The sequence below is a fragment of the Brachionichthys hirsutus genome, chromosome 20, assembly GCF_040956055.1.
Source record: "Brachionichthys hirsutus isolate HB-005 chromosome 20, CSIRO-AGI_Bhir_v1, whole genome shotgun sequence".
NCBI classification, from domain to species: domain Eukaryota; kingdom Metazoa; phylum Chordata; class Actinopteri; order Lophiiformes; family Brachionichthyidae; genus Brachionichthys; species Brachionichthys hirsutus.
Window position 1 is genome coordinate 2,729,515 of NC_090916.1, and position 25,698 is coordinate 2,755,212.

The 25,698-nt window shown below is 43.1% G+C and overlaps 1 protein-coding gene across 1 annotated transcript; it reads right to left on the reverse strand.

Moving 5' to 3' along the window:
* Positions 1 to 1,047: 1,047 nt before the first annotated feature.
* sgk1 (serum/glucocorticoid regulated kinase 1) lies at positions 1,048 to 25,027 on the reverse strand. The gene is made up of 13 exons (XM_068753883.1): positions 24,905 to 25,027; positions 21,123 to 21,359; positions 12,896 to 13,111; positions 9,572 to 9,635; positions 4,953 to 5,028; positions 4,719 to 4,794; positions 4,409 to 4,597; positions 4,185 to 4,316; positions 3,248 to 3,484; positions 3,061 to 3,156; positions 2,770 to 2,925; positions 2,599 to 2,688; positions 1,048 to 2,417 (listed from the first exon to the last, which is right to left on the reverse strand). The coding sequence occupies exons 1-13, from the start codon at positions 25,025 to 25,027 to the stop codon at positions 2,250 to 2,252; spliced, it is 1,860 nt and encodes a 619-aa protein (XP_068609984.1). The 3' UTR covers positions 1,048 to 2,249.
* Between the last annotated feature and the right edge of the window lie 671 nt (positions 25,028 to 25,698).

A 25,698-nucleotide genomic window follows, 5' to 3' on the forward strand; every position in this document is an offset into this window, starting at 1 on the left:
AGTTAGTAATGCTCTAATAATGCTCTAATAATAGCAAAACAATTGCACGCTAAACACATTTCATCTACGTGTAGCTGTCCTCTATTTATTTATTTATATTAATTTTTTACAAATTGTATTGCCCACCCCCCTTTTTTTCTGACATTAATTAACAAACTATTTGCCTAATAGAGAACAATGAGGGAAAATGGTTTTGCTCAAACTACTGTCAGAGATCTGACTCAAATAGATGAACGGCTAAAGTCGAAATCAGTTAAGGACACTGACCTACTGTGGTGACTTACAAAACAACTTTGCTCCTTCATTTTGGGACGTGTTAACTGACTTTTCAGCCCTCGTGGGCCACATCACACCGTGGGAGACTTTGTTTCTCCACAGGCCTCTTGTGATGTAAATCTTGGAGATGGAATTCCTTTCTATTTGATCCTCTTCCCAGGAAGCAAGAGGTCAAAGGCCACCCACACGATACCCCCTTGGTCTGTCAGCCATTCATTCGCCTCCTTTAGAGCAGCCATACACTCATACAATTTATAGACTCAATCAACCATGGACACAACCTTGAACTCCCGCTGAAGGATATTCAGTATTCCTATTGACGAAGACACAGTATTGCGTTTTCTATTATTCATTCACCTAGAATCAATGCTCCTCTTGTGTAATATAAAGCTGGCTGAATAGGGGGACTTAATATCTTTGGATGTGTAGCAGCCTTATCAGTCAGTCTGGTGACAAACAGACGCCCCCAGCTCTACACACATTATGGACGTCACCATCATCATTGTGTAAGGTTGCTGACGCATGTCAGCAACCTTACACAATGGTCAGGCGCTCAAACTCTTTTTTTTTTTTACCATTTGATCCTTGTTCTTTGAATTTTTAATTTGAACATGTATATTTTCTTAGGACACTTATGGATCTTCACTTGAAATATTAAGCCCCCCCCCCCCCCCCACACACAAAAAACATCTAAATGAACTGCATATTTTAGACATAGACCAAAAGAAGCACATAGTCCATCAATAATTTAAAACAAGTTCATAAGATGTAATAAAGTTAAACTTTTATTGCAAACCAAATATGGTCACATAAATCTTGAACAATTTTACAATGTACAGTACATTTAAACATGAATTATTACATATACATATTTTAAGCATACTCTTAGTTATTTTCTGTTCAATATACAATAAAACTACACACATTACTCCAAATATACAAACAAACTTAAATAACGTCAAACTGCGTTACAGCAATATTAAAATGGAATGTTCAGCTCGGCTGAAAGCCGCCGTTGCGTTATTGTGAGGCGAATGGAAGACGAAGGAGGAGACACACAGCTGGCAAGCAGAAGGACATAAACACTGCCAAACATTGCTCTCTCTCACCTGCCAGCAGTGATCGCTCTTTCTATCTCTCAACCGGCGTTGCATGTGAAAATGAAGATACGAGACATCATGTGAGCTCTGACGTCACAACATGTGTAATAACTTAGAACGCCGTCACCCCCCCCCCCCCCCCCCCCCTCGGCTCCCACCTAACTCTGAGTTCGACAGACAAACCCAAAGATGTGATTTCGGATGGAGAGACAGAACAAAGACATTCTCCTCTGTAACATTCATCTTCAAATAACTAACTAAATAAAACTAAAGCACCAGAATCATTGTCACCTCCAAGCTACTCGGACTCAACAGGGAGAGGACCCTGCGGGTGGTTCGATGGAATCTCAAAAGATCTCCGGCTACATACATAAATCGTTTTCAGGCCCGTTAGTGTCTTCATCTCTTGAGACAAAGTAGAAGATGTGTGTGTGCTTGTCGGCTTTGTTGGCTTCAGGGTCGAACTGCCTGATCTCTGTGCAAAGGATCTCCACTACTGTGTAAGAGATCGTCAATTCAGGCTGCAGACCGTTTTGTCCGTCACGAAAGGAAGGAGAATCTGTGCGTCGGCGAATATGTGAAGGGTAGAGGGATTTCACCCGCATGAAGTCTTTTGAATATGGCAGACATCCTCTTGTAGCAAGACAATCATAATTCAAGAGTTCCTGGAGAGGATGGGTGGAAAGCACACGAGTGTACCTGTGTGTATTCTTTAAAGATACAGGATTGATGCTCGGGCTGGTTAAGAGACGTTTATAAATCTTCATAGGAAATATAAGGTGGATCAAGATGCAAGTCCATGGATATGCTGCACAGCATGTCCAGCGAGTCAGACTTGGTGTCCACTCTGGGGGGGGGGACTGTGTTTAAATCCTATAGATAGGAATCCATCGACGGGGCATAGGAGAAGCCCACAAAGGCCTCTGCAGCCTCTTTGATGCTGGACGTGACGAGTGCACTGTCTGGGGAGCAGCCGATGGAGCTGGGCACCGGCTCGTCCGTGAACTCTGGATCAAAGTGCCGCAGGTCGTTGGGTCCGGTCTGGTAGGCGGGAGGAAGGAGGGAAAGGGAGGTGAGTCACGCTGGAATAGCAAAATCACCTTTCCATAGTTGGAAAACTTCACATTCAAATATGCCCCTGGACCCTACCTGTAGTTATCTACATACAAATACTGAGTTTGCAGACTTAAAGAGAAACTGAGAGAATCAAAATGGAACATACCACATTGGGGTTGAATGGAGGGGTGATCTTCTTGGCATTGAGGTCATCCCAGTTGATGGGGGAGAAGAACACGTGGTTCTTAATTTCAATCTGCAAAGAGGCACACAAAATAATAAATATATGATTGTTGCACACACACACACACACACACACACAGGTCCCATCACTTACAAAGTCGTCTGTGCAGCCCAGTCTCTTGGTTCGGTCCTTCTGCAGCAGGCCCTCCAGCAGGTGTCTGGCTGCATTGGAAATGTTGGGCTTCAGTTGTAGCGGCTTGTTCAGGATGTTGTCGTACATCTCTGCCGTGTTGCGACTGTAGAACGGAGGCTGGGAAAGGACAAAAAAGAAGACGAAAAAAACGCAAGTAAGAAATGCATCTTCACCATTGGAGTACAAGTCCATCTCAATCGCTGTCAAATGTGGGAAAAAACATTTAGGGAGGATAGCATGAATGCTACTCACCAGGCCATACAACATCTCGTAGAGAACAGCGCCTAAACACCACCAGTCCACTGTCCTGTCATACGGCTGCTTGTGCAGAACCTCTGGAGCTAAATACTGTAGCGAGAGAAGGATTATATAATCACGCTACTGAAAATTACAAAACAATGACAAAGAAGAACAATTTATTTATTTATTTTTCCCTTACCTCTGGCGTGCCGCAGAAGGTCGACGTGGTCCCGTTTGACTCAATGTTCTCCTTGCACAGGCCAAAATCCGTGAGGGTGATGTGCCCCTGGGAGTCCAGGAGGATGTTCTCTGGCTTCAGGTCTCTGTAGACTATGTTGAGGGAGTGGAGGTAGCCCAGCGCGCTGGCGATCTCTGCTGCGTAGAACCTGGCTCTGGGCTCCAGGAAGCAGCGCTCTCGCTGTAGGTGGTAGAACAACTGGAAGATAGAGAATCAAGGGAAAAGAAAAGAAAAAGGTTCAACACAACAAGTGTCTGTTGCAGCAAAAGATAAAACCTCTTAATAAGCAGACCCAGCAAAAGAGAAGGGGGGAAAAAAAAAATGACAGAGATGAAAGGAGACCTGGACGGCAGGAAATGAGGAGGCAGGGAGGCGAGAGATAAAACAGTTTGGCAACGGAAGACATAAAACAAAGGGCAAAGGTAGAGTGAAAGAGCAGCAGCGTACAAGGAAAAGTGAAGAAGAAAAGAGAAAGGGGTAGAGGGAGAGCAAATGCGTCCTGTTTCCGGACAAGGCCCAAATGTAATCAGCGCCGTCCTTGCGCAGCCAACAATCGCAGGAAATTAGCCTGATTAAACACACTGAATGGCGCAGCTAATTTTGGCCCCAATTTTCTGCTGCTGTTCCAACCCACCCCATGACTTCCTGAGAGGCGTTTCCTTTTGAGAATAAAAGACAAGACGGCAAGCCGCAGCTTGTATTCTGCGTCTGACAGGATATCCCATCTGCCTGTCCGTCCACCTCTTCTTATCACGAGCGGCTCTGGGGTTAAAGCATCTGTTCGGTCTAACTCTCCCGATAACGCTGTCCTTAAATAGGTTTCGCGTTTCTTCCATCACCTCTGCACACACAGTCGCATCTTTTATTTTTTGGCAGCAGTTCAGCCAGGGGGACTCACCTCTCCTCCGTTGATGTAGTCCAAGACAAAGTAGAGCTTGTCTGCCGTCTGGAAAGAGTAGTGCAGGCCCACTAAGAACGGGTGCTTGACATTCTTCAACAGCACATTCCTCTCAGACATGATGTGTTTCTCCTGCAGGACACAGACAGCGAGCGCTTAAAGAGCTTGTTGCAAATGTATGTTTGTGCGTTTCCTGTTGGAGACACGTCAGCACGTGCGCGTACCTCCTTCTTCTTAAGGATGGCCTTCTTCTGTAAGACTTTGACTGCGTAAAACTGGTCATCCGTGCGATGGCGTGCCAGCAGCACCTTGCCAAAGCTGCCCTTGCCGATCACCTTGAGGAAGTGGAAATCACTCGGTTTGGCCGAGGGGTTGGAGGATGGGCCGAGGTTGATCTGTTGGGATGGACTGGGCTGTGAAGAAGTGAGTAAAGATGAGGGGGGGGGGGGGGGGGGACGACATTAGAGCCATAATATTGACAAAATGGTGCGGTCAAATGTATACAAAATCAAGACTGATTGCAAATGCACTTACAGGAGGGGAGGGGTTTGTGTTCATGAGCTCAGCGTCCTGCGGTGGGCTCAAGTTCAGAATAGATTGAACTTCAGGACTGGAAAAAAAAAAAAAGAGTTCAAACTTCATTTCTCTGATCTGGGAATTCAAAAGAGTCCACGAAGTTTCCACAGAGCACAAAATGCCTGTCACACCTGGTTACGTCCCAATCGTTCACCGAGTCGAGCACAAGGCCATGAGTCACATCCCACTTACTGTTTGCAGGAGTAGGAGTTTGTGGCGAGTCGCTGAATGAAGTCGTTCAATCCCATCCTCCTTTGTTTCATAAAAGCTGCAAAGCAAGAGAGAAATGGAAAACCATGAACATTTAGATTTTAAAATAAAAATGTCCTACGCTTCAAACGTCGAGCCGTGGTTCCATACCGGAGGCCAGCGCCACTAGGGAGCGAGATTTAGAGTAAGACAGGCCGGACTTCTCTGCTTCTGTTATGATCGTCATGATGAGAGGAACTCTTCAACTGTCCGAAGGAAAACTGGAACTAATGCCAAAGTGTCTTTGCTTTTTATTCCAAGGCAGGGGGAGGCGGGAGGCGCCGCCCCCCCCACCCGGTGGGCGTGCCCCTCGGCATACATTTCTCTCTGTTGAATGGACAGCGAGAAGGCGAGCGATTCTGTTCTCGTCCAATCAGAGGCCGTTGCGCCCCCAGCGCGTCATTACCGCACCTCAAAATATGTTTGCGTAAAGGGGGGGGGAAGTAACTACAAAAGGTATTCACCACCAATGACTGAAAAGCCGGTTTGCACTATTTGCGCAGATGCTTGTGAAATTCCACAGACATTACACTTAACTTAACCCACCACGCGTCACGCTGTCTGAAAACAGATCACGCACGCCAATGACATCCAGATGTTGCACGCCAAGTTGGTGCGCACTCATGTGGAGGCTCTTTGAACGAGTCAAAAAAAAAAAAGTTTTCAAACTGTTCAGAAGTTGATCAGAATCCACCTCATTCTCAAAGATCCATCTTTTTTTCCAACCAACGAGCCTATCAGTGACATCGACCTGCAGCGAAGGGAAGCCTGAGCCGAGGGAGGCAGGGCGCCAAGAAAAAAAGACGCGCCGCTGGTGGTGGAAAAGTACAGACTGAGAGCTCCACGGACGCGTCCAGCTCCCACGGAGGGAGCGATCAGCTGTCTGCTTCCTCCCCCTCACAATGCTCTCAGAGGCAAATGAACACTTCAGCGCCATTATAGGAAAGATACAATGAAAGAAAATGGTCATCTGGGCAGGGAGATGGTCAAGGTCGGCGGTTATGTAAGGCTCATTCTTCAATCCAACCCCGGGCGGAATGGAAGTCGGTTAAAATGTCACCCAACGCAATCTAAAGGGGATTCTAAGTACTGTTAATAAAAAAAAAAAAAGACTTAAAAAGCAAAATAAATTGAGGCCGCGAAACACACACGCACGCGCGCACGCAAATATAGATCAGGGAGCCATCCTGAAATCCTAAGTAAATGGATAAAACTGCACAATGCCAGACGTTACAAGTAATTTACGCACACATACACACACACACACAAAGATCAAACAAAACCTTGATCTTTCGGGGTCTCAATCGACACCCGAAAACTGCACAGCGAGTCTTCAGAGCACAAGCAAACCTTTCAGATCCGAAGGAGTCTCATGTTTTCTGCCTGCAGCAGTTCAGAGATCGACAAGTTGGAAAAAGAGCTGCCATCGAGTCTCTGGCGCGTTTAAGAGACGCTCTTATCAGCGAGCATTTCCATAGATAACAGAATCATTAATCCAGGGTACTGGATTAAGGGGTGAGCAGTGCGCCCCCTTCATGAAAAAAAAAAAAAATACATCCCAAAGTAGGCCTCGATCTGCCACAAACAACATCAAACTGGGGAGGGCGTTGATTTTAAAGAGGACTATAGAGATCACAGCTGCTAGAAAATGAAGCGCTATCATAAATTATGTCTCAATAACATTGAGATCGATCTGCACAGTCAGGAGTCCATCTGATGAAAGCCATCCCCGTTAATCCCACATGAACAAACAGCCTACTTACAAGTCACAGCCGTCGTTCTGTCTTTCATAGGGATGCTTAGTTTTCCGAATAACAAGAGAAACGCTCTCGGCTCCTCGGCAGGCAGGTAATAAAAGTACAGCGCATTCCTCTCCTCGGACACTTTCATCCAGAAGAATTTTTTTCCTCTCGTTTCTGGGCGGAGACGCCCCGCCTCTGTTTTCCACCGGGGAGGGGGGAAGCTGCGGCTGCTTATAATAAGATCATACTTTGGAATTGATCGAAAATAGGATACAAATACACACTGTTCCTTCTAACTCTCCATACATTCATTTTACTCAGTAAAGTTTATCATACAAAATATAGTCACTTAACATTGTTTAATAAAAAAAAAATATTTTTTAAATATGTAATGCCTTTAATTAATTTCATTTACATTAAATGCATCAGATTGTTTATGTTTCAGTGAATTCAGCTGTTGACAAAACACAGCAAAGCTACGCTTCAAATTTGTTGCTGCAGCAATAACAAAGTTGTCAGCCAAGAGACAAGTGTGAACAGGTTTAAAAGCGGCTTGTGAACTTTTGCACCAGCTAGGGCAGAGGTGAGCATACCTTTTATTAGAGAGTGAACATGTTTGTGAAGGAAGTCACAGAGTTCATCCAGCAACAAAAACTGGAGGAAGTCCTGACTGTTGATCTTTTTAAAGCAAAAAGCAACAAACTTTATTTGCACTCGTCTCACATCTATGACATAAAAACCCCACTGAGAATACACTGAAGAAAACGCATTACAGCCACTTCCTGGTTTGCTAAAAGGTTGTGATTATATGTGATTGCAATGCAAGAGAGAATGCATGTGTGCGTGAGGAAGAGAGGAAAACGGGTCTTTGTTTTATCCCCATGGCCTCTTAGGACGTCTTTGTGCATGCATGACTCTGCAGTTTATAACACACACACACACACACACACACACACACACCTGCAGTCAGCAAAACAGAGAGTCAGAGTCAGCTGACACAAGCTTTTACAGATTTACATACACACACATGAGCTGGAAGGCAAAAGCAACTTTCAAATAGACTGACAGAGCCTGTACTAATGTACACAAACACATAAACGCACCCTCAAAGTGTCACACTCTCCTCTCCCTTGCTGCGTCACAGGAAGAATACACGATTACCCCTTCACGGAGCAGGTTGCAATGCTCCCAACCCTCAGAGCTACTTAATCTACAGCATGACACAGCAAACCCTGCAGCCGTGCAAGCAAGGAACGAGCTGCAAAAAAACTGAAATCATATTGCCCATTAAAAAGTATTATTTGCACAGATGTGTACAAATAGTATTTTTATTCCCACAGTAACAAGTACTACTACTACTGTACTTATGGCTTTTCCTCTGAGGGGGCGCCACAGCAAATCAACCTTCTCCACTTCACCCTGTCTTTTGCATCGTCCTTCCCAACACCAGCGACTCTCATGTCCTCCCTCACTACGTCCGCGTATCTTCTCCTGGGTCGATGAAGACTCGTTACCTCCTCTGGGGCGCTGCTCTTGCATCAACATCTGTGGTCATACCCCAAGAGTTGAACAAAATGACGTGACTTTTGGTGTTAGAGACCCCCGCTTCGGAATTTTAATATCTTCCAATTATGTGATTCAGTCAAGTGTTTTTTTGTTCAATAGTGTGTGTGTGTGTGTGCGTGTGTGTGTGTGTGTCTGTGTGGTCACACTTTGTTTAGTAAATTCCAGAGTTTCATAACAATCTTTTAGGAATTAACTTCAGCATTGGACAGTTCCCAGATGATCAAAGTCCAGTACAGTACAGCTTACGGTAGACATAAAAGGCAGTGAGTTCACCGACAGCAGAGAGATGACTGGACATGAAAGCAAACAATGACACATCGACTAAATAACATTTAGAGGTCAGGATTTACATTAAGTGTAAATCCTGACCTCTTTCTCCCATTTTTCTCAAAGCTGTGATGCGTATTTGATTTGTGTGTGTTTCTATGGATTAAGGATGCATTCACTGCACATTCAAGTGTTGTATTTATGAATTTGCGAGTTTAGCTCGAAAGGCAGGAGGACACAGGTGAGCAGTGTTTTATCAAGAATGGTGAAGGAAGGGAAAACGCATTCAGCTAAATAGGGAGCTTCTATGTGGAAGAGCAAAGATCGACACTCGGGCTATAATCACGCAGGCTGTAAACCTGTTTGCATCTCAGGACGGAAGCCACCACGGCTCAGTGTTCATTAACTTCATTGAGGGTGATGAGGCAGGAATGCAGGGCATGAGAGAAAGTGACTCACTTATTGGCTATCAACTGATACTGGACTCAGAGACACGAAGCAACAAGTACAGTAACGCTTATCTTTCTGCCGCAGCGAGCAGCAAACAGATGTTGCAAAGTTCATCGCGTCACACACAGGCCTGCGATGAGCAGCGCTCGGGAGTGTGTCTGTAAATACTGTTTCTCTTCCCAAGACGTTTTCCACAAAATAACAAACAGTAATCTTGGTTTGTGAGCAACAGTAATTATCCTCGGAGCTTAGAGTTTGGATTAGAGAGCCCAGTGGTATGGTATGGCAATTTATTGCGTATGTGTGTGTCAGAATGAATCATTTTGCTCCCACAGCAAGAAGTCACGGCAGAACAGGAACAACAAGCAAGAGAAAAATGGACGGAGAATTAAGGATGAGGTATTTCTGAACTGAAAGTGAGAAGATACAAAAATACAGTTAAATAGACGGCAGAGGAACGAGAGAAGGGGATCTGGAGTCCCAGCGAGATGGGAAGAAGTAGAGGAATGCAAAACAATGGGCTTAGTTTTGACTTACTGTTGTCGCCAGGCCAACAGTAGCTGTCTGGGTCTGACTCATTGTGGTAGTACAGGTCCATCGCCTGCATAGGGAGGACACATGGGATCACTTCAAAACGATGTTAACGCAACTGACATGCAGATGGAAAGATATTTAGGGTGGAGCCCATCAGCTTTCCTCAATACAAAGTTTGAATTTCCTGTTAGAATATACATATATATGCAGTATCTATATGAGTCCCTGCTACAGGCAGACAGCAAACGCCACACATGGGAAAGCTGTTCATTTGATGATCATGAATCTCTGACATCCTGTGGGAACTGGACAGCCCTTCGGTCTTCAGGTTCTTCTCAGATTTGATGGAAAAACTCAACAATACAGGCTGTAGATCCACAATGTAGTGAGTAGATCTGGTTGAAGTGGCCACAATAAAACATTTCCTTTTTTAGGGGAGTATAAACCAAGGGAATATTCAGTAGACTGCCGTGACAATAACAGACAATATGTTTTTGTGTGTGTGTGTGTAAAAGAACTCTAAATCAACGTTTCTAAAAACACGGGGCTCTGACAAGCACTCGCTCGCTCTCCGGTTACAGTTGGTTCTCCACATGAGATGTTTTAATGAGGCTGTGTTTCCAGGGTGAGTCTGCTTTGAATCACCACAGCCCTCGGCTGAGAGCGGTGAGAAAACGCCGCTCTAACAACATGACGTCAGGGTGATGTCGCACCTCAGTGAAACTGATCTATCGGAGCTCAGACCGGGAGAGGAACAGGAATCCTGCTCACTAAACGACCAACACTACCGAGGAACTGAGTGATGTAAAGCTAAGTTAATCAAGGCAATTAGGAATCATCGCTTTAAAAAAATCAGATTTAGATAAATCAGATTATTAATAAATTAAATGCATCACAATTCTGCATTCAAAATCATACTCGTTTAAAAGCACTGAGGCGTTTTTAGTAAAATGCACATCATGGTTTAATGGCTGAAGTTCTTGTTGTGGAGGAGAATTGTCCATAATAATCATGCTTATTATTGATTCCTGTACAGGTTTGATTTGAGGGTCATCTGAGATTTCATGAGATACAGTAACTAAGTATTTTAACCCCTCGGTGTGCAGGAGCTGTAGGAGGTCACGTGACCCTTGTATCTTCTATCTATCGTGTCTCAAAAAGTCTTTTATTGACATTTTGTTGAGGGAAAGATTTATGTCAAGGTAGAGTTGATGAAATTTTGACGTGGATCTGTGAAGAGCTGCAGATGATTGCCTTCTCACTTTCAGAAATATTGTGACAAACACGTTTTTATTTAATAATTTCTCAGTGTCATTAAAATATATTTAAAAAAATCAGTAATAATAACAAAACAAATTTGACCCTTATAATGAGCATATATTTGGCAAGAAGTGGTGACACTAAAATGTAGCTGGGATCGTGCAGATTCGCAGCTATTCAGTTTGATTTCATGCATCTGTGAAAGATGCTAAATTCTCTCTGTAGATGAAGAAGTGATTCAGATCTGCCATCATGGAAAACAAAATTATGTTGATGAGTCATAAACTGATAAACATGATTCCAAATACTAGGAGCAGGTTTCCAGGGTAAACAAAGTAGCTGGTGTTACTTCATTTGGGACTATTAGCACATGTGATAGAGCGACGTCACGACAGTGCGTACTGTAAAATACTGGGTGTAACAAAGCAATCTGTGGCGATCTGCTAATGATTTGTGTCTCAATGTGAGCATTATTGCAGGATTTTTATCAGAAAAGTCACCCAATCTGTTCGATATGTGTAGGAGAGGACAAAGTATTGACCTGGTGAATAGTACACTTAGAAAGTACTGATGTGTGCAGCTGGTTGGTTAAAGTGCTGACCTTTGACTTGCCACGTTTGCTCATTTAAGTCCATCCATTTCTCTATGGTGGGATGATGGGCTCCGAAAACAACGCAAAAATCATGTGCACAAATGCAAACATGCATGAATGTCCCAGTAACAACAACTTACCATGCAGACTCCCCTGCATGTCCTTCCCATGTTTATGTATTCGCTAACAGTATAGTACAACACACAACACCAGCCGCCTCGTTCTGTTAGAGCTTCATCACTGCTGCTGTTCATCAAAGGCTTTCTGAAGGGTCGCTTGTTATTCTGTGCTGCAGCTCTGAGAACTTAACTCACTCTCAGAATTCTCCCATGGCTTGGCCATGTGTGTGTGTGTGTGTGTGTGTGTGTGTATTTCAGGTTAGCTCGCAGCAGCCTATCTCTGCTCATCAACACGCTCATATCCTCTTATAGCGTCAGCATCTTAGCTTTATCGCCAATGCTTCCCTTTTTTGGTCTTCTCCTTGCTGTTTATTGATTCAGTATAAAGACCTGGCGGAGTGAACATCTTAGTGTATGTGTGTAAATATTTCACCACGGATTTATTGTTAGAGAAGCAGGCAGAAAGCTGATGTGGTTCGTGCGGCGGCAACGGGAGACTGAGTGGGAGGAAGGGTTTTTGTGTGAAAGGGTCATAGAGAGGTGGAGGCCTGTATGACCCGTCTGGGAGTCATAAGATAACTATATTTAACAGGAATAAAGATAAAAATATTTAGCTTTTCTCGCAAAGAAATGAGTAAGTAGTTCTCGGGAATTGTTTTTCTCATTTCCCATCATAAATACAAAGTAAATGATCAGATTTTTTAATTTGTTGTTGTGTCCAGTTATCTCTGGTAGGAGTATGGTAAAGGTGCAAAGTAATTCATTGGTTTTGAATGTCACAATAATATCATGGGATGACAGTAGTGAACTTTTATTATGAAGGAGTTACAGGAAGTGCAATAAATGTCACTCACTAATAAGGAGACGGCATAAGTTTATTTGTATATTCATCAACCAAACAAGGTAAATGTTGGTTCCACCATTTGTTGACAGGAAATCAGGTTGAAATATTGCAGAGAGTAACAGAACAACAGGCCAAAAGCTCTGCATCTCATAAAATGGCGGCTAAATGAGGATTGTTGCCAGATTTATCTACTAACATGACAATATTTTCTGTTTTGCTGCCCTCAGAATTCTGTGACATGTAGTATTAAATCACATTTACTGATAGTATTTCAGGGGTTCAATTCAACCACTATATAAAAAACAGGCATTTTAATAAATTGCCCTAGGGGTTAGGGGTTCTAGAGGAAATACAATATTAAATTGAATATTGCTAACACCTACTACAGATTATTTAAAAAAAAGATGTTCCCCAAAGAATGGGGCACTAGAAATCCACTTAAAAATATACAATGAAATAATTTCTTGATTAAATGAGGACTTTGTAACTATTGATAAATAGCTTGTACTTGCCTGTGTGCGTTGACGGGGCTGCCAGGTATCCTCTGGGCCGTAGCTCACGTAGGGCTCACTGCAGATGGAGCACTCCAGCACGGCTGGGCTGGCCAGCAGGGGTGAGGCATGAATCCCCCAGGAATGGCAGCCACCCAAGTGGACACCAGACTCGGCTTCCTTCTGCTTACCAGAGCTGTCGCCATGACGACACGCCAGCATCTTCCACTTCCTGACCTGTGAGTGAGGATAAGTTTTTCATTGGGCCCTAAATTGACACGGATTAAAGACCTCAGCCTCTTAAAGAAAGGGTCCCTTGCATACCAGCAGCATATGAACTGATATGGTGATATCTTAAACAGCACACATTATTGACCTGTTAGTAATGTTGCAGTTCTGAACATGACTGACATGTTTTCCCGAATCAATAAGGACCCATTTCTTTCATAACGGCACCATTCTAAAGTATTTGTCTGAAATAGCTGTGGATTACAATTCCCTCTGGAGCATGAACTGTGCTGCTTGAGCACTATTACTATTATCTATAAGCAGTGTTTTCAATGAGTTTAATGCCACCGATGCAGATCATGAGCCAAGATAACAGAAATACTCAGAGTATGTGCATTTCGAGATACAGCAGCCGGACGTCACAGCGGCTCGGATCGGTAAATAAAGAGCCTCAGTCAGCATCATCGCTTCATCAGTGAGATGTTTGACCACTGCATTTGCAGTGCACAAGAGGAATGAATGCCCGACTATGAGGTTGCACAGAGACACACTCTCCTGACAGTTTCACCTGCCACGCCTCTTCTCAGTCATCACTAAACATGACAAGTGATGCAAATGAGAGAATACATATCATGGAAATGAAAAAGAAAAAACACCCTTTGAACACAAACATAGGAGATAGGACTGAGGGATTGATAGGAAATGGAAAATGAGTTCAAGGTGCAAACAGATCTTGGGGAGGCCACATTGTGTAGATGGATGCGTCTGTGACCCAGAATGGCGGTTATGTAAGTCGATGTGTCCTTGGCACAGAGAGCGCCCAGCGGTTCAGTGACTGCAGTCATTTCAAAGGACTCTGTTAGTGGCTGCTGCTCTGCTGGCACCTACAACCTGAAAGGGTTGGGTATGTGTGTGTGTGTGTGTGTGTGTACTTTACCTTGCATGTGAATATTTGTTTACTCAACTCCAATTACTGAAAACACAGACTTGTGCCCATCATTTTTCCAAATTTGAGAAACCCTGGCCTGTTGGTGGGGTAATCCCAAATTACTCTGTAGTTCAGAAAGCCGGATGAGGTTAGGAGAAAATATTTCGTTAATCAGTATTTTACTCCTCACCATTGCCCTGAATCTTAATCCTAAAAGTAGCGACACTGCTTCGGATTATTAACTTGCAGAAAAAACCATTGGGAATTGAATCCATGTCCTTACTCGAGCACCGTCTGCTGTAATCATTGCACCAAAGTGCTTGACTGTTTCATAGCCTAAAACTGTGTTATTATGCTGACAAAGCACACGGGCCTTGATCCTGGGCAACTGTAGTATAGCCAAAACGAATCAGTTTGATTATTACATTTGAAACTGGCAAATTAAAATGATTACATATTCATTGAAAGTGCTATTTCAGAACATTCAGACATACTTTAACCCCTGATGTCTTTAGGCTGACCCTTCACCCTCACCATTGATCTGTTTAAAAGGTGTAACTCTTTAAGAGAACTGTCCCTGCTGTTAGTTAGGTAACATCAGACCTCTGCTGTAAGATGTGCCCTTTCACCTCATAAACTGAAAATGGAATTTAGTCCAGGGAACATCTCACGCTAAGGCCAAGACGTACACGTCAGTCACAGAATCCCATAAATTTACCTGCAGTGGAAATCAAATGAGAACGTCTTACATGATGATCTTATGAAGCCAGTCAGCTCAACTGGAAACAACTGGACAAAGCTGTTTCAAAAGAGCTGAGGATTTGAATGGAAAGCACCAGACTGCATAGTCAGGGCACTGCAGGGACTCAGCAGCGCAACACAGCTAGATGGAAGAAGGGATTATCTGGGTTTTCAGGGTAGATTAAAGCAACAGTAATTCCCACATTCCCTCACAATCAGCCTTGGAAGGGAAGAAGGGCTCCTTGTTCTATTTTATGGGCTAAGGATAGAAAAAGGAAGGCTAAGAAGGAAGGGTGATAAGATCAGAGAGACCAGACTTTGATGGTTTGGACATGTCCAGAGGACAGACGGGGACTATATCTGTAGAAGGATGCTGAGGATGGAACTGCCAGGGAACAGGGCTAGAGGTCGACCCAGGAGAAGATACATGGACGTAGTGAGGGAGGACATGAGAGTGGCTGGTGTTGGGGAGGACGATGCAAAGGACAGGGTGAAGTGGAGACGGTTGATTTCAGTAGTAACAGTAGTTTGTGTTCGGCTATGAGCAAAGAGGAGAGGCCACACAAAATAAATGCCACATTTATTACTCCAGGCTTGTCTTTGGAACAAATAAAACTAAGGTTTTGCAGTTCTCCATTGCTAAGTGTGTGCTAAACAGTAGAATTAACTTATGACGCATGGGAAAGGTCCTTAATTTAAATGTTGCTTGAATGTTTTTAAATAGGAGTTGTTTTCAATAGCGACTGCAATGCGGCGATGGCAGGGACATACTGTATGACGGCTACAGAGCATGGTTTTAACCACGGAGCATCAATGCATGGATGATGTCAACAACTTAACGGCCGACTCCATTGAAATGAAATGAAATGAAATGAATGAAATGAAATGAAATGAAATGAAATGAAATGAAATGCTTTTTATTAGTCATCATCTGCTGACACACACAATGAAATTGAAGTTTTTGAAATTGAGGTTTTGATACGAGAAAAAGCTGGAAGTTTGCCCAACTGATACTAAATCGAAGCTGGATTTTCCGCCAAGTTCATGACTAAGCACAGAATGTGGAAGCGTAAGCAGTTTGCGACTTGTGGTATTTAACTCTTTCAGTGCCAATAACGTCTATATATAACCCAAACATTCACTGCCAACCCCGACATTGCAATCTGCCTCTCTTCAAAGGCCAATCACTCTGGAACGGAAAATGGTAGGAACACACTTTTTTGTTCCTGATGAAAGGAAAGAAGAGACTTTGATCCTTCGGTTGATATGTTTCGTTTTCTGCTCAGTCATAGTAAAGAATATTCTGTGGGGATTGGAAAATCGGACAACACGGGTGAAAACTGGGGCACTCGGCATATATCTGAGCTGAAAATGGCTGGCACTGAAAGGGTTAAGCTAGGTGTATAAATTGCTGCAGTCTTTAACTAAAATAAATTATATTCTATTGAAAAGGAGCACAAACACAAACTTCTCAATCAAAGTATTCTCCCCCTGGTTAAGCATGAGAGGGGTTTGGTCTCCTAGCACTCTCTGTGTAACTCTTTGTATATGATATAATTGGCCCTTGTGGGCTGTTGCTCTCATCTCCCTGTTATTCGCGATACAAGGGTGAAGAAAAAAACAACAGGCTTGACAGAAATCCAATTCAAGGCAAATGCCGGGTGAATCTGAATTCCCAACCTATTTGGCAAGTGATGAAAAGAGCAAGTGTTGGGAAGGAGAGACAAAGTTCACCGGTTCATTCGGCGCAGCCTCGCTATCCATTTCAACCGGCTTGCAGCCAATCAGGGGTCTGACGCTGCTTTGTGTCCTGCAGTTAATGAGGCTGGTTTTCACTACGCGGAAACACATGAATACCTTTGTGAGAAAGTATCAATGCATACATTTAGAATGACTCAGCAACAAATCAAGCGTTACCGTCGAGTTTGACTCTAAAGTGTCTGCGAGGGCGATTAGTGCAGCCCAGAGTGCGTGTCCTTGTCTCTAAGACGTCAGTGGCGGAGAGCCAGTGAAAGGTCACCAGTGAAGTGGAATGTTCTTTGATTCTGATGCTACAATCATGAACCATTAGCTCCCTTAAGAAGTGAACTGTTTCTTCCCAGAATGAACAACCAGGGCGCATCATAGATAGGACTACAAGTCAGGAGGAGGTCATGTGATCAGAGTCCATCTGGCATTACGGAGAAAGCAAAGTTTTTTTAAAATATTAGCTGGTAGTAGGGTAAAGATCCGACTAAAATCCCTCAGATTTTTCATGATGGATCAGCAGCTTACTTCTCATGAGACCGCCTGGCTGCCATTGTCTTCACTGAGCCTGACATGATGCGTTAGCAATCACTGCGAAGCCGGCAGGCCCTGTCACTGCTGAGGAGGAACACGAGAGCTCGAGTCTTCTCCCAGGAGAATAATACACGCAAAAAAAAATCCAGATCATTGGAGCTGGCAGTGTGTGAGAGAAGTTAAAGAGTACATATGAACATATTGTTCCAGCATGACGCTGACAAAAAAAACCATAACACACGGAGCCCAACCTCATTCACCAATCACATTTTCTGCAGCAAAACAGATGCATGAGCAGCTTTGCCTCTTTCTGTGTACTGCTGCTTTCAGCTGGGACTTTCATCGCAGCTTCTCTTCTCCTGCACAAAGGGATGTTCTGGACAGGGGGGATGCACATGCATGGGACCAGGACGAGGCAGCAGGCCTTTCAGGAGAAAGCTGCTGTTTATACCAAGATAGAGAAATATCTGAGAAACAGGTCAGGAGGGAGCAGAATCAAACAATTAAGCAACTGAAATTAGGAGAACTGTTTGTCCAAAACTTGACTGAGTTTGATTTGTCCCTAAAAGGAGGTGAGATAAAGAACAATAAAAGACACCACAAAATTAATCGCCGCACTATCGGTAATAGTAACTGTTTGAAGGCTCAGAATGTCCAACCCTGCATCTTAATTCCTTAGAAACAGTGTTCTTATGGAATTACAGTCTTAAAAGTTTCAAAGTAACAATAGGCTAATGAAGAAAGACATACAGTTCAAATAAATAATAATTCAGCGTGTGTATTGTAATATTAACTAATAGTGCTAGCGCTCTGAATATATGCGCTATCACTGCGCTCACAACCTGCATGGGCAAACAAAATGACATTACTAACCGTGGACTTTAAACTAGCATTTCAAGCGTTACTAAAGTGACTCATGGAAAGTACAGAAATGTATGATAGCATAGCAAGCAAGGACAATGTGTTGTAGGCAAAAGTTCATATTGATTTATCCAAAAGAGTACAAGCTCGATGTAAGAGATTTGTGTGTGTGTGTGTGTGTGTGTGTGTCCGCGTCCATGCGCGCGTCTGTGTTCTGGTGGTGTACAGTGCAGACTGTCCTCATCAGGAGGACTTATAAACCTTTGAGTTCTTGTCATGCATCAGGCAGTGTCTCCTTATAATGCTCTAGCTCTCATTTTTCCTCTCCAGCTTTTATTATCCTTCGTCCATTTATAATTATTATATCTGGCACACAGTCTCATTGCATGTCCTTCCTGAACATCCCTGCTATCAGCTCTCCTTCCTTATTTTCTCTTTACAACATGGAAAAATGCAAGTCATAAATGTATGACATGGATATCATAATATAATAGAGTCAGTGCCCTAAAGCTGGTCTACCTTTAGCTATGCTGCTGATAGACTCATCAGCAGTGGCAGCAGGTTGAGGGTCATTCAAGACACTGGGGCAAGGGCATTTGTATTTAAATTATTTGTAATCATTGTAAAATGTTGCTGCTATGGATTCTCCAGGATCGAGGTGGAGGTTAGCAGTGAACTGTTTCAAAAGCACATTCCCCTTAAAATGAAAACTTGGCAATTTTCAACGAGCTTTGCATCATTGCAAGGTGGACAGTATGTGAAAACGAACAATGTGTAACTTCTCTCCATGCTGGCTGCGTAGTTTTGTTCACAAGTACAGGAAGTACTTCGTGTCTTAATTGAAGCAGTGCTGATCAAATATCAAGCAAAAATGTCGGAACAGCAGAAACATTTCTCACTTTTTCTTTTATCTGTAATGGAAAGTTTGGGAACAGGAAGTACTCGCCATGTTGTTCCCTATATCATAAAAGCAAAGCCTGATATTGCACAAACCAAGGTCTGGTGTAAAATATACAAATTCCTCCCTAAAATCTATTCAAAAACACATTTTAACATCTCATCTTTCGTGCAGTAGGAATTACTACTTTTGTGCCTTCAGAAGCAGCTGAGTTTTTATGACAAAATCATCTGTCCAATGGTGAAAGACTAATTTAAGGGTAAAATAATATACAGTATTGTAGATTTACGACAGCGTCAGCATCAAGAGTGAAGAGTACCATGTCCGGATGAACGTTCCCAGAGCATTCTCAGTCTAATTGCACCCTTAGGAGTAAGCTGAGCATTGGCTGTCTAAGGCTGAAAGGTGACCGTCTCCACTTGGCAGCATCACCTCACCTAACACAGTGTCTCAGACTCAGACACTTGTTACAGTGACGGATACAGTTACCTTTAACAAGCTGACACATTCCGCAGCGAAGCTTTGCCCATTTGCATCAGAGTGGAACCGTGGGTGCCCCCCAACAGGGCATCATGTTTCTGCCTCTGTTCTATTTGCTGATAGGCCTGCGAGAGGTTGCCAAACAAAACTTGAGGGCCCGGGTTGTTAAATGTTTGAGCAGAGTGTTCTGAGATATGGTAAAGTACGCAGGAAGTACTGACAGGATACGATGTCTGATAGCTGACATTTTTTTGTTTGGCAATTATAAAAAGCCTAACACGGGGAGAGATTTTGGTTCTTATTACACCAAGGAGGTTGTGTTTTTGCCGGTGTTTATCTCTCTGTCTGTTAGCAACATGAATCCTAATGTTACGGACGGACCTTAATTATATTTTTTAGGGAATCCTATACCAGGTTACAGATGATTCAATTTTGGTGATTTTAAATTTTTGTTAACATTGCACTAAATGGATTTTCAAAATGTGTTCATCAGTATCATGGTTGATTATTGACAGATGTTTATGGAATTTGACACAATCTTTTAGGATGGGGATCTCTATCTCGCCACCGAATTTCATCAGGATTGGATCCGGATTGCGGATATTGTAGAGATTTATTTTTAAAAATAGGGGTTTCCATTACTGAAAGTGTGATTTTTTGAGAATAACGTCTAAACTATTAATGATATCAACGTGAATCCAATTGCTAAAGGTATTTTGTCATGGTTAAGGAATCTAAAAATGTAGAAAATATAAATATAAGATCATTATTTTTGTTGTAAATCACAATATAGGGAGCCTGAGGAGCTTGGTGGAGGCCTGCGCTTGATGAGTGCTTTTCTAGTTTTGCATCTGCTGCTTCATGCAGTAAGATTCTAGAAAACATTTATGGAGTCTCGGATCAAGAACCACATTTGCGATTTGGGCAGCCGCTGTAGGTTGGTGCTGTTTAACTCCACATAGGCATTGACGTCACACACCTGCACCACACACTATGCAGGGAAACGTGGTTATGACTCACCACAGACCCCCCCCCCCCCCCACCTCCCTGCAGCACACCATCAGCGACAGAACTATCGGCTATGAAGGCAGGACAGGAGGGATAGAGAGGGGTATGATGACCAAAGAAGCCAAAATGGGGACGAGGGCTGTCGGAAAGACGATGAAATGATCGACAAGATGGCTCTGATTTATATCTTTGAACACACCAATATTGTGGTGTCAGCGCACGCGTAGACACACACACACATCGAGTACAATGTGTTTTTGTCAAGCTGGGACAGTGATGACTCATTCTCTCTTGTTGCCCCTGGGATTGAACAAACACACAAACACACACGCGCACACAAAGAAAGGAACAATAATGACGGTGTGGCGAGGGATAGGTTAATGATTGCTGTTGCATAATCAAGTACAGTATAACCTGCAGCAGCAGCGTCTGTGTGAATGCACCATTCTAAACCTGAAAAATCCTCACGAGGGATTGCATCAACGTTTTCCATTATTTCTCCTAACTGATGTTACAAGCAGTTCATTTGGGAACAGCACATTTTGTAACTGAATCAAACATATGTCAAACATAAAAATATTCTCCATGAGTTTATTACCGTCTAAACACATTCATTCAATATTCAGCTTGGTGTATTTAAATCTTTGCAAAGTCGAGTTTAGTGTCATATTCTGTGGGCGGAATGGGATGCTTTGGTGGGAGGGATGTGGCCCGCCTTTCGCTTGCGTCATAGAGTGTGACTTACTGAACAAGCACAAAATACAAACACATTCATCTACACACACACACACACGCGCTACTGGGACGCCTGCGTTTCTCTTTACCTTGCATGCCTTGTTTTTATCATATCCACTTTGCCCGCTTGCAGGAAACGAAGAGCATGGCTCCTGGTGGTAATACTGGCCACCCTGCAGGCCACTGTAGTGACAGCAGCCATAAGGTGAGGGGAAGTGTGAGCACCAGAGATCCTCCACAAGTGGACACTTCGGACAAGGATAAAGGAGGGCTTTCCCCTGGGCCTTCTCCACAGTCACCTTGGGGTTCCTCATCCATCTTCGTACCTATAGGGAGGAAATCGTTTAAATCAGGTTGGAGGAAAAGGCTCCTTTGAGCTCAAGTTTCCTTCTGCCATTGCTATACGTGTCTTTAAAGCCCTCACAAAGATGCAGACGCTCAGCCTCATCAGCTGCTTCTTCTGAGCGAGATCAGCTTTCAGTGTCATCCCTGATATCATACCGTATCAGTTCAAATGGGACACGTGCAAAGAGAGGAACTCTTCCAAAAGGTGCTAGCTACTCTGATGCTCTGTTCCACTTTTAACACACGCATCAAAAGCAAACATGAACACACTGCCATCGCATGTCATACAACCTAACGACACCCTCAAAGAGGAGTAATTCATTACGTCCTGTCTCATTTTTCTTTCTTTGCTTTGACTTGTTTGACATGGTTTATAGTCAATAACTGACGTCACGCCTGCAGTGACTAAAGTCTCTCTGTAAAATACTGTCACGAGCCACAATACCCTATATGTGTGTGTGTGTGTGTCAGAACATTTCAGTGGCTTAAAGTCCAAACCTGCCATGTGGGTCAAATATTTCTCAAACACAAACTGAGACCAGGAGCCTGTGTGTTTCAGTAGCATAGACTCCACACAGGTGTGACACACACACACACACACACACACAGAATATGGAATGGTATCCAGAATTCATGTCAAGGCATGTTGAGTCTGAAGAAACACAGCCTTGGAAAAACAACTCCAGCACGTCAAAGCAAAGACCAGCCAGCCGAAGTGGGACATGATGTACAAAAAAACAAGACTGAGCAGGGTTGTACACGTAACTGTTGCACATCCAGTTTTGTTTTTATTATTCCTTTGCTATTTGATCAAATTTAAACTGAAATCAGAAATGCTTTGCATAATCTTTGTGTGTTTTTCAAATGCTACCACTGTTTCTTCCCATTTCTTTTTTGAAGGATCTGAATTCACATATTTCAGAAAAAAAAAAAATTCCTGGAAAAAAAAGGTGTCCCAAGAGCATGAAAGGCTATTTTCCAAATGCCTAAATCAATTGTTGGACTTGCACTTCCCAACTTCATGTTATATTATTGGGCAGCCAATCTCTTCAAATTTCCATATTGGATTACATAATTTAGAACCGGGCAATGCCATGCTTAGGTTACCATGGAAATGAAAATGGAAATTACCGAATCTTTATGCTTCCTTTTCTAAAAAAAAAAGAAAAAAGCCCAACTGCTCTTCCTCAAATCCTGTGACATCTACATCTCAAACAGGTGCCATTGCAATAGCTTCACTTTTAGCCTGGAGACTTATCCTACAGCAACGGCAGCCTGCGAGTCCAACACATGTCCTTTGCTGGGTAAATGAAGTATTTGCTTTTCTACCTCTAGAAAAACTGAGATACTCCAGTGATAAATCCTCTCACATAACTTTTGGAGTCTTTTATACAATTCACAAACAATCTGTCCTTCTCTTGATTCTCAATTACACATATGACTGCTGGACTAGTGTGGTGCAGTATTTACAGTATTTGCCGTCATTCACTAATAAAACTTGCAGGGTGTCTTTCAGACTGTCAAATTTATCCTCAAAGGTGACAGACTATTTTTTATTGATTTATTTCCCTTTGTGTTTCCTCTTTAATTGGCTGTGTATGTATTGTGTGTACCCTGCAGGGGTGGGATTAGGATTGTTGTCCGTAATGCAAAATCTTTGAAAAAAAGAAGAAGAAATGTTTCTGCATTATCTGATGGATTAAACGCTGCACCCGCAAACATCTTGTTCACTGATGAGAGGATTCAGAGGAGCTTAACCCGTATTCACCTCAAGTACTAAACACAGTACTGAGAGCAGCAGCAATGTCTCTCCCTATGTGTCCCACTTCACATGGATGATCCAGACATGGTGATACGTATTATACATTTATATTTATATCTATATCATCCTCACTGATAGATTTGTGTAACATTCCTAGCAGTGAAACCTGCACAAAAAGCACTTTCCCTTTGGGATTAATAAAGTATCCTGATTCTGATTAAAATCTAATGAATGTTTATAATTTTGAGGGACATATTGCATCCAAAAACTGCATATCCCATTTACCCCTGCCAAACAGAATTTTACGTTTGATCAATGTTCCATCTTTTGCATATCCTGGTAGCGAGTTAGGAGAAATATTGCTCATATTCTGTCCCTTCTGAAATGTAAATTCCAAACCCAGGCATGCACACTAACATACATAGTCATTTATTTCATATTTCCGTTTCCTTTACTCATTTTCGTAATGCAGCCCTCTTCCTGGTCTCTCTCCATTATGTGATTAGGCTTATTAGGCACAAATAGAGAGACAAATAAACCCTGAAACAGCAGCGCCAGGCTTTCAGTCTGATCTGCAGCACTATGCTGATGCATGGAAGGAAGCTTGTGCAGTTCTTACCAGGCCGGACAGACATTGTGTGTGTGTCTGTAAACACAAGCTGTCCATATTAAACAGCTGAGTCACCAGTGATGCTCACCATAGTGGGCACCATCTGATACTAACACACACATTAGAAAATAGAAAATATATTCTCTGAGTGTAAATAAAGAATTTTCTGCAGCAAACTTCAATTTTGTCGCTGTCGAGAATTATAGAACTCTGTAATCGTGAAAATCAATTTTAATTAGGTTTTATCATTTGGTCTGTAGAATATCAGTACAAAACAATATGACGGTTGTCTCTACATGCGTCACCAACATTTTAAGTCCAGGTCAGCCTGCTATACGTTCTAATGATGCCTGCTGTACAGGTCAACAATATCGCCACGAGCATACTTTCTTTTTTTGCTTTGGTTGATCTCTTTGGTCATCTTGTTGTATTTAACAAGAACAACGCCCCTTTATTAATACCTTACTAGCAATAATAACCACAGCTTTGAGGGCAGATCACGAAGGAAGCACTTATGCTCTTTCAGTATTGACAGCTGTTCCACTGATCATTTTAATGAAGGTTTTTTTTGGTGTCACTGGATGGCAATTGGCTGCAGTTGTAAAAATGTCCTGATTACAAAACAAATATTTATAGAGCGTTATTATTATACTTTGTTTATTTTTTATGTTTATGTCTGTAATTGAATTTCCACAAAATTCAATTTTCACTTTATTTGATTTTGGAAATGTTAGCACAGAGTCACTGAGCATGGAATACATTTAATATAAAACCATAAACAATACAGAGTACTGCAGTATAACACAGGATGGACTGAGTAGATCCTGAACTGTAGAAACATGGACAGCTCAATGATGTCATGTTTTCTCCACAACAGGCATTTGTGGGTTCAGTAATGCAACAGCATTTGCGAGCACGCACACACAAACACACACTCACAGACTGTAAACACGCAAGGAGCTGAATCTTGCACCTGATTATTGCAGCTTAGCTCTTACAATGACATCATCGCTGACACACACACGCACACGCGCACACACACACACACACACACTGGCTATCACATCTCATCTCTCAGCCAAAACCCATCTCACTCTGATTGCGATGTGCACGTGTATCCATCCCAAAGGGGTGCGCTTGTCACCCTAACTCACCTTTCTCTTGACAAACTGAAAAGCTGAACACTTTTTAAAGGAAAAGGCAGTCTTCTCTCCTCCCCCTCCTCCTCCAGCACCTCCTCCGCCACCACCTCCTCTTCCCCTGTTCACCAGCTTCATGGCCGACACCGGCGCTCCACTTGCCTCCGTAGATCCCAGGATGACGGACAGACTGCCAGAGAGTGAAAGCGGGAGAGTTGCGTAAAAGACAGCAAAAGAGGACGATGCCCAGTGATAAGGGGGGAGAGGTTAGAAATTGGTGATGCAAAGAGGAGACGAGAGCTGTTGAAAGAGGAGGTGGAGGGGGGGGGGGGGGGGGGAGGATACAGTCAGGACGCTCCAACGAGAATGAGAACACTGGTGCAAAGTGCAAACGCAGAGAGAGACAGACGAGGAGGATGAGGAGGAAGGTACCAGCTCCTGTTGCTGTGAGAGGGATTCAGCTCTGTTTACAGCTCTCTCTCTTCAGCCTGCCAGATGTGTGTGAAGTTTCTCCATCCCTGTGCTCATTAATGCACTTGAGTGTGTTTACGTCCATCCAAAGTGTATCTGCGTATGAAAGCCAGCACCGCACACATGCCTTCATCTGCTCATACCTTTACGCAGGTGCGCTGGCTGGTTCCTCTGCAGCTTTAACAGCCTTATTTCACCCGAGGACTTGTCCACAAACTGGTCCCAGTTCAGATGCACCGGCTTCTGCTCCTCAGCTACAAGTGACCCTGCTGCGTCTCCACTGATCGTCCGCCGGAGGCACTAATGAGGGCGAAGAAGCGAGGTTGACAATGTTCTGC

What these genes read in the sequence shown, in the direction of transcription:
- sgk1 (XM_068753883.1), bottom strand. Translation starts at nt 25,027, where the DNA reads ATGAAGCTGGTGAACAGGGGAAGAGGAGGTGGTGGCGGAGGAGGTGCT. An exon ending in AACTCCTACTCCTGCAAACA is followed by an intron (nt 4,795 to 4,952) that starts GTAAGTGGGATG and finishes TTTTTTTTCCAG; the next exon opens with TCCTGAAGTTCAATCTATTC. An exon ending in ACTACATCAACGGAGGAGAG is followed by an intron (nt 3,485 to 4,184) that starts GTGAGTCCCCCT and finishes TCTATCTTCCAG; the next exon opens with TTGTTCTACCACCTACAGCG.